The following is an 8,085-nucleotide window of genomic DNA, read 5'->3' as shown; positions in this document are numbered from 1 at the left end:
CCATAAAAATATGTGTCTCACAAACATTTAGCTCATTAGACGCCATCCTCTCGAGTCGATGAAGACCACAAATAAGAGACCTCATTCTGATACCACTTATAGGATCGAGATAGCGACTAGAGGAGGGTGAATAGTCATTACTAAAATTAATCGTGCCGGTTAACCGAAACAAGATCACACAAACCTATGCCACTAATACTTCAAGCAATGAGGAAGCTCCTACACATGTTAGTAAGTAAAAGCACAAAGCCACCTAAGCTCACTAGCGATGCTCAATAACAAGGCTACACAAGCCAAATTATAGAACACAAATTACTTAGCTACACAAACTAAGCAATGTGACTAACAAGGTTACACAAAACAAATTAACCATGAAGGGAGCTACTTCTATGCTACAAAAGCAAATGGATAATTAGCAAGCTACACAAACTAACTAATTATAAGAGCAACTACACAAGCGTAATGTATATAAAAGTAATTACAAGCTTATGTAACGAGGATGTAAACCAACGGAAAGAATAATGTTGACACGGTGATTTTCTCCCGAGGTTCACGTGCTTGCCAACACGCTACGTCCCCTGTTGTGTCGACCGCTCACTTAGTTTTTCGGCGGCTAATTGGCATCACCCGCCAAGCCCGCACGTCGAGCACTGCAAGAACCTACCCTGAAAGTGAGGGTAGCTCAATGACACGCTCAACTAGAGTTGCTCTTCGCGGCTCCCGTGGGGCGAGCACAATGCCCCTCATAAAGCTCTTCTTCAGAACACCGCACAAGCTTCTTGCGGGCTTCGACGGAGACCACCACCAAGCCGTCTAGGAGGTGTCAACCTCCAAGAGTAATAAGCACCACCAGCGTGTAACTCAATCATCTAGTGCCACTCGATATAACCTCACGATGTAATCGCACTAGAATCGCTTACTCACTTAATCGGATGATCACTATCAAGCTAAAGTGAGTTAGAGAGCTCCCAAGCACTACCACATAAGCCACCAAGGCTCAAGCTCAGCTCTACCAAGTTACCCGCCAAAGGCCAATCAAGGCTCCTATTTATAACTCCACGTACAGATAGAGCCGTTACTTATTTACTGGGCAGATTTTGGGGTGACTGGATGCTCCAGTCAAATCGATCGGACACACCCTGCCAGTGTCTGGTCAACGGATGACTGTCACGTCATTCCTGGCTTCAAATACTGAGCGTCCGATCTCAACGGTTAAGTTGCGATCGGACGCAGCACAGTGTATGATCGGACATAGGACCCCAGCGTCCGGTCACTTTCAGTAAGGTTCCACTCACGATCGGACGCGTCAGTTTGAGCGTGACCGGACACAGGACTCCAGCGTCCGGTCACTTCTAGTAAGGTTCTAGAGACGCTCAACTGCGACCGGACGTATTCGGTCGGTCATGAGCGGACGCAGCATCAGCGTCCGGTCCTTCTCCTCTTCTCTGCGTTGCCACGTCAACAGAACCGGACGCACCCACTCAGCGTCCGGTCATGAAGTGACCCAGCGTCCGGTCGAAGACCGACGCCTACGCCTTCACTGCTTCCACTGACCGGACGTAGGACCCCAGCGTTTGGTTAGTGCGTGACCAGCGTCTGGTACACTCTATGAAATCCTATCTTTTTCTGTACACTCCGCCGGTGAAGTTTCGAACCCTTGCTCCCAAGTGCTAAACACAATGTGTATCATATTTCGCTTCTGTTTCTTCATTGAGTTGATTCACATCAACTCCAACTTCTTCTTCTTTACAAATATGCCAATACCACCAAGTATACACCACCATGTGTATGTGTATTAGCTTTTCACAAACATTTTCTAAAGGATTAGCCACTCAACTTGTCACGCCACTCGATCCTAGCGACGATGCAAAGTTAGATCATTCGAGTGGCACTAGATGATCGATATGCAAACAAATTTGTCTCTCTTGATAGTACGGCCATCTATCCTAAACCCGGTCATAAACTTCTCTACACACCTATGATCGGTGAAATAAAATGCTCTAGGTTATACCTTTGCCTTGCGCATTTCATTTCATCTCCTCCAATATCGATGCAACACATGCACCAACACGATCAACAATGATTTAATCCACTTTATATCATTATGTAATTATATTGGTTCATTGATCTCGACATTACTTTCTTTTCACCGTTGCCTTCGTTTATCGGCGCCAAGTCTTGCTCAAACTTCACCGTCACGCGATCCATCACTCCAAAGCTCTAATTTGCCCTTCACACTTGCAACCGGTCCATTAAGCCATGTCTTGTCTTGATCTTCTCCACCTTGATCACATGACTCAATGTCATGTCTCATGTGCAATAAGCTCTTTCATCGTCACATGTGTGAGCTTTGCAATATCTCCGAGCTATTTTCATCTTTATGGCATAGGTTACTCACACACATATACATGTAGACTAATCACTTATGTATCTCACATAAATATAATTAGTATACCTAAGTTGTCACTCAATCACCGACACCAGGAACCTTTCAGTCGGGCCAGGGTGCGCGGCTTCCGGCACGGGGCCAGGGCGGGCGCGGAGCCGGCGCGCGGCGCCTCGGCCATAGTCGCCGGGGCGTCCTCCTAGCGTCGCGGGACCAGCGCGTGGCGCGGTGCCGGGCGTCCTGTTGCGTGCGCTCGAGTACAGCTGGCTGTGAGCTGGTACAGGCTCTTGCGTGCGTGCATGGGGACCAGCTCTTGTGGTACAGGCTCTCGCGTGAAGATTTCCAAGGAAGAAGACGCCAGGAGTAGAAAAGAAAAAGGTAATTAGGGGCATTTTGATCTTTTTATTCCTTCGATGTCTTTGTTTTGCTAAATATGTTTTTCAAAATAGATTAGCTTCCCTTAAGAAAACTACTAATGAAGTTATTTTTTTTTAAAAAAACAACTTCACTGGTAAAACTGACCTGTACCAAAACTCCACTCTAAATCTTTTATTAAACCATAGTTTTACACATCTGTTGCTTTTTTATTTAAACTAAAGTTTCTTGAAACCACGGCATCAAAGTTTCTTGAAAGCACGGCATCCAAACGCAAGTGATTTGTAGAAATTTGTCCTGGTTCAAGACTTCTAGTCAACTTCGTCCAAAACCCAAACCCTCTCTGTGTCTCTAACCCGCACCGTCGCGCACGGCTCATATAAATGCCTGGAGCCGCCTGTGCGTTGGACTTAAACCGAACCTCGCCGCCGCCGCCTCCGCCTCCGCCTCCGCCTCCTCCGTCTCTCTTTCATCTCCTTCCTCCTGCAATCCCACCTCGCCCTCTAACCCGCACCCGCAGCAGCGCCGCTAGGGTTTGCTCAGGCCCCGAACCCCAGCCTTCTGATTACTGCGAATCCGAGGTAATCCGCCTTTTCCCCGCGCCCTCTTCCAAGGCTCGAGCTAGGGTTTCTGCGTGTTGGCTCAGATTCCGTTGTTTCGATCTCAGGCGGCGGTTGCGCGGAAGTTTGCGGCATGGCGGGGTACCCGGAGGACAACCAGCACGCGTTGAACGGGTACGACGAGGAGGAGGTCGACGAGGAGGGGCACCCCGGGAGGCGGGGAGGCCGGGATGGGGCCTCTGGGTACGGCGATGCTAGCGGAGAGGATGGGCAGGGGGCGGGCGGCGACTCGTCGGGGTGAGCGATCTGGGCCCTATGGCTTCTGAATATTAAGGATTAAGGATGTGAGCCAGGAGGAGAGCTAATACTTTTGCCTTTTGCAGGAAGATTTTTGTCGGAGGCGTTGCTTGGGAGACAACTGAAGGTAAAATTTATATGTTATTTACTGGATTGGATGCGCCTGGAATTTGATTTGTCTAGTTCGGTTCTTTAGATGTTTTGAATGCTAAAATAAAGGTGCTCCCGGAGTTCGATTTGTCTAGTTTGGTTCTATAGATGTTTTGAATGCTAAAATAAAAATGTGGAAACACGAACCATCTGCGCAGCAGGTTGTCATAAAGGGTTGATATGGCTTTTGTTGTTGCGGAAAGTAGTGTTTCTGTTATCATGTTTCCGTTACATGTCCAGACAGGTTACTACGCTGAGGCTGTTTTCCTTGTTTGCCTGTTTTTTTTTTTTTTTTTTTGCTATAATGGCTTAATGTTATTCATGTGAAAATGTGGAAACACAAACTATCTGCGCAGCAGGTTGTCATAAAGGGTTGATATGGCTTTTGTTGTTGCGGAAAGTAGTGTTTCTGTTAGCATGCTTCCGTTACATGTCCGACAGGTTACAACGCTGAGGCTGTTTTCCTTGTTTGCCTGTGTTTTTTTGCTATACTGGCTTAATGTTATTCATGTGTTTTCTTGCATATTTTTCTTGCCCGTGGCATTATTTGTTATTTGATTGGTTGACTTGCTGCCGTTATTGTCTCATGGATTCAACTATGTTCCCATGTTTTTAATCAAGTTTGTGAATTTTTGTAACTTCTAACTGGAATAGGACATATGAATGATATACCTGGGTGACTAGTCAAAAAAATTATGTGCACGATTGATGATGCACTTTATAGATACATGTTTCTTTGCATGTTCTGTGCTGCTGAGCATATTTTTGGTGCTTAGCCTTTAAACATTTTTTCAATATATAAGTGGGATACAGTAAAAATTGTGAATTCCTGCATCATGCCCATATTTGCTTTTACTCATTGTACTGCATTTGTAGTTTGTATTGATTTATAACACACTTGGTATTTGAGTAAAGGATACACCAGTAAGGAAAGCTGTTACATCTTTTCCAACGCCTGTTACTCGGTTTTTGTTCTATTAATGAGTCGTTTGTCCCACATTGCATAGTAAATTGTAAAATTAATATTCCTGTTATGTATGTAGTTAAGTGCATAATGCTTAGATATGTTGCCTGAATTAACTAATCTAAGATACAAGTACTGACAAGTAATGAGATAGCTTGCACATAATCATGAGCTCCTTTCAAATTCATATGTTCTCTTGCCCCAATACATACAACAGTATGGGTTATGCAAGAAATTCCATAGGTTTATGCTTAATAAAAGAAGGGCTCGTCATCTGTGATGTAGTTTACCTTTAGATTTGCATTTGTTGATTGGTTTCTCGAATGATGTTTCTAGGTTTGCTCTTATGTGAAATATTTTTTTCGTCCGTCTCCAACTTGGTTTGCTACTTTTTGTGATTCTGTTCTTTTTTCCAAATTGACAAATCTGTATGGTTTATTTGTTTGTATGTAGAATCATTCTCCAAGCATTTTGAGAAGTATGGGGCAATAACTGATTCTGTAATTATGAAGGACAAGCATACTAAGATGCCTCGTGGATTTGGATTTGTTACATTTTCTGATCCATCTGTTATAGACAAGGTTTTGGAGGATGATCACGTTATAGATGGCAGAACGGTAGGACATCTAATTTAGATTGGCCGTAACAGGGACCTCAGTTTGCAGCTCTGCAAACCTCTGCAATTTAGTTGACATTTAGCTTCTCTCGACCCCTATCAACTTTGGTTTATGCAGGTTGAAGTCAAGAGGACAGTCCCGAGGGAAGAGATGACCACCAAAGACGGCCCTAAGACAAGAAAGATCTTCATCGGTGGGCTACCACCATCTCTTACTGAAGGTAGGTGTTTGCTATCAACAAAGAAATCTTGAACTCAATTTGTATATGATACTGAGAAGGTACAAAATTTCAGATGAGTTGAAGGATCACTTTTCATCGTATGGTAAGGTGGTTGAACATCAGATAATGCTAGATCATAGCACTGGGCGTTCTAGAGGGTTTGGTTTTGTCACTTTTGAAAGTGAAGATTCTGTTGAAAGGGTCATATCAGAGGGGAGAATGCGTGATCTTGGTGGGAAGCAGGTTAGATTTTTAAATTCATTTTGTTGTAAACTTATGTTTCACTCAATAGTGAAGTAGAACAAAAAAACTAAATAGACTTAGAAATGTTCATAATTTCATATGCGGGTATTGAAATTATAGACTAGAATACGACTTAGGTCCTGATATGTGACCACTATTTTGGCTATAATAGGTGCTTCGACATCCCGAGTAGAACCCTATAGCTCTTCTATAGGGAAAAGGCATTGTTTTTCTTTCCCTTCTAAATTCACATTTATTGGTATTGCTCACACCTTGTGATCTTAACCTCCTTATTTTTGGTTATTTAATGTATGGTATTGCTCATTTTCTTGACGATTCATAGAGAATTGGAATTTGATCTAAGATGATTGTGCTGATTAACAGAGAAGAAATGGTTTTCCTGTTGTTTCAGTTAAATGTCTTAGTCATGTCAGTTAACTTTTTATGGTTTCTGTTCGCAGGTTGAAATAAAGAAGGCTGAACCAAAGAAACATGGATCTGATCACAGCAGCAATGGGAGATCAAGCCACGGAGGTGGAGGTTACCGCAATTCTTACCGTAGTGGTGGTGGAGCTGGTAGTGCCAGCAGTGGCAGCAGTGGGGGTGGCGGCGGTTATGGGTATGGTGGTGCTTATCGATCTGCTGCAGCGGGTTATGGATATGATGGTGGCGCAGGAGCAGGATATGGCTATGGTAGAGGGTATGGCTATGGAGGCAATGCTGGCTTTGGGTCTGGTTTTGGCGGTGGTTATGGTGGATCCATGTATGGAGGTGCATATGGCGCATATGGTGCCTACGGTGGTGGCCCCTATGGAGGGGGTGCCTATGGAGGCGGTGCATATGGAGGTGGCGCCTATGGTGGCGCCCCAGGTGGTTATGGCACTGGCGGATACGGCAGTTATGGCGGAGCAGGTGGAGCTGCTGGTGGTACTGGTGGTGGGAGTACAGGTGCTCGGGGTTCTAGCAGGTATCATCCATATGGAAAATAAGCGACGTTTAATCAATTTTTCTGGGTCTCAGGAGTTCCTCTGGTCTCCTAGAAGTTCAGTTTTCATGCCTTGTCCACCTAAACAGCTGCATTGGAACATAGTTTGGTTGAACTCAAGTCACCGTCAGAACAACTGTGTAATTGCAGCTGCTGAGCCCGCCCACCTGCCTTTGTTTGCTGTACAAGCTACACATGAAACCTGTGTTGTATTCTTTAGTTTGCTATGCAGAGTTTAGAACCCTGAGAACAAGCATTTTATTGTAGGAACAGTACTTGGTGCAGTAGAACCTATATTCTGTGCTGTAACATTGCCAATGCAAGATTTAACTGTTGCCACATGTGGTGATTATAACTAGGAACCCATTAAAGGATTTGGTTACACCTTATGACTGTTGATTTACTTTCTGCAAATGGAAATGAAAGAAAACTCAGGGATGCGACATGGACTGTGACGTATAAGTGTTGAAATGGCTGCATTCGTACTTCAGTTTTGTGCATGGGAATTCTTATTCTGTTGCAACTTGCAACAATTATTTGTTATGTTCTCTTTTTTTATCACCTGAGTATTATTCTTAGTTTCTTTTTTTTTTGTCATCAGAAAATGTTATACTTATGTCTGGCTCACGTGTCGGTTCTCAATTGCTTTTTAGTGTCCATGGTTTAGCCCTTAGCAGCCATGTTTCGGTCCCCTGGAACCGGAACGAAAACGGGTATCATTTCCTGGAACAGGAACAAAAACTTGGGGGTATCATTTTATAACGTGGGGATGGGAACATTCGTGTTTTCGGAATGTAGATATTCCCTGAATGTGGAACATGGATACGGCAACGTTGGTCATGTCCTGGTGATTGAGACTGCCACACACAACATATTTGAGTGCCGATTTACCTTGTCGACTCTCGGCGTTGCCTATATAGTTTTTTGAAAGGACGATAAAAGCTTTGGTGTGATTTTATATTAGAAAAAAAGATTGTTCCAATTTTTTTATAGGAAAAAATGGGACCAAAAACTTGCCACACCGAGGACAACTAAACACACGCTCCTGCCTAATGGCCATTGGTTCTGCCATGTCATTTAGTCCACGGCCTTTATAAAAGCAACTCCAAGAGACTCTCTAAATATTTCCTAATTGCTAGGATAGAGATTTTGATAAAAATATTCTCCAACGGACCATTTAATTGGTTATCTAAATATAGCCATCTTCTATTCTGAATTTTTTCTCTAGCCAAATATATAAAAATGAGAATGGCTCTCTACATTACAAACAAGATATAGAAAAACTGTT

At 43.7% G+C, this 8,085-nt stretch overlaps 1 protein-coding gene across 1 annotated transcript; it reads left to right on the top strand.

Moving 5' to 3' along the window:
- The first annotated feature begins 3,176 nt into the window (after positions 1 to 3,176).
- LOC136476097 (uncharacterized) lies at positions 3,177 to 7,186 on the top strand. The gene is made up of 7 exons (XM_066473785.1): positions 3,177 to 3,342; positions 3,429 to 3,618; positions 3,705 to 3,745; positions 5,186 to 5,349; positions 5,467 to 5,569; positions 5,643 to 5,812; positions 6,274 to 7,186. Exons 2-7 carry the CDS (start codon positions 3,455 to 3,457, stop codon positions 6,799 to 6,801), a joined length of 1,170 nt encoding a protein of 389 aa, XP_066329882.1. The 5' UTR covers positions 3,177 to 3,342; positions 3,429 to 3,454; the 3' UTR covers positions 6,802 to 7,186.
- Positions 7,187 to 8,085: the final 899 nt, after the last annotated feature.

This window comes from Miscanthus floridulus, chromosome 8 (genome assembly GCF_019320115.1).
Source record: "Miscanthus floridulus cultivar M001 chromosome 8, ASM1932011v1, whole genome shotgun sequence".
In the NCBI taxonomy this organism is placed as follows: domain Eukaryota; kingdom Viridiplantae; phylum Streptophyta; class Magnoliopsida; order Poales; family Poaceae; genus Miscanthus; species Miscanthus floridulus.
This window is presented reverse-complemented; position numbering and strand designations above follow the sequence as displayed.

Coding starts and splice junctions, on each gene's coding strand:
- LOC136476097 (XM_066473785.1), top strand. CDS start 3,455: ATGGCGGGGTACCCGGAGGACAACCAGCACGCGTTGAACGGGTACGAC. Junction 3,619..3,704: donor GCGGGCGGCGACTCGTCGGG/GTGAGCGATCTG, acceptor TGCCTTTTGCAG/GAAGATTTTTGTCGGAGGCG. Junction 5,350..5,466: donor ACGTTATAGATGGCAGAACG/GTAGGACATCTA, acceptor TGGTTTATGCAG/GTTGAAGTCAAGAGGACAGT.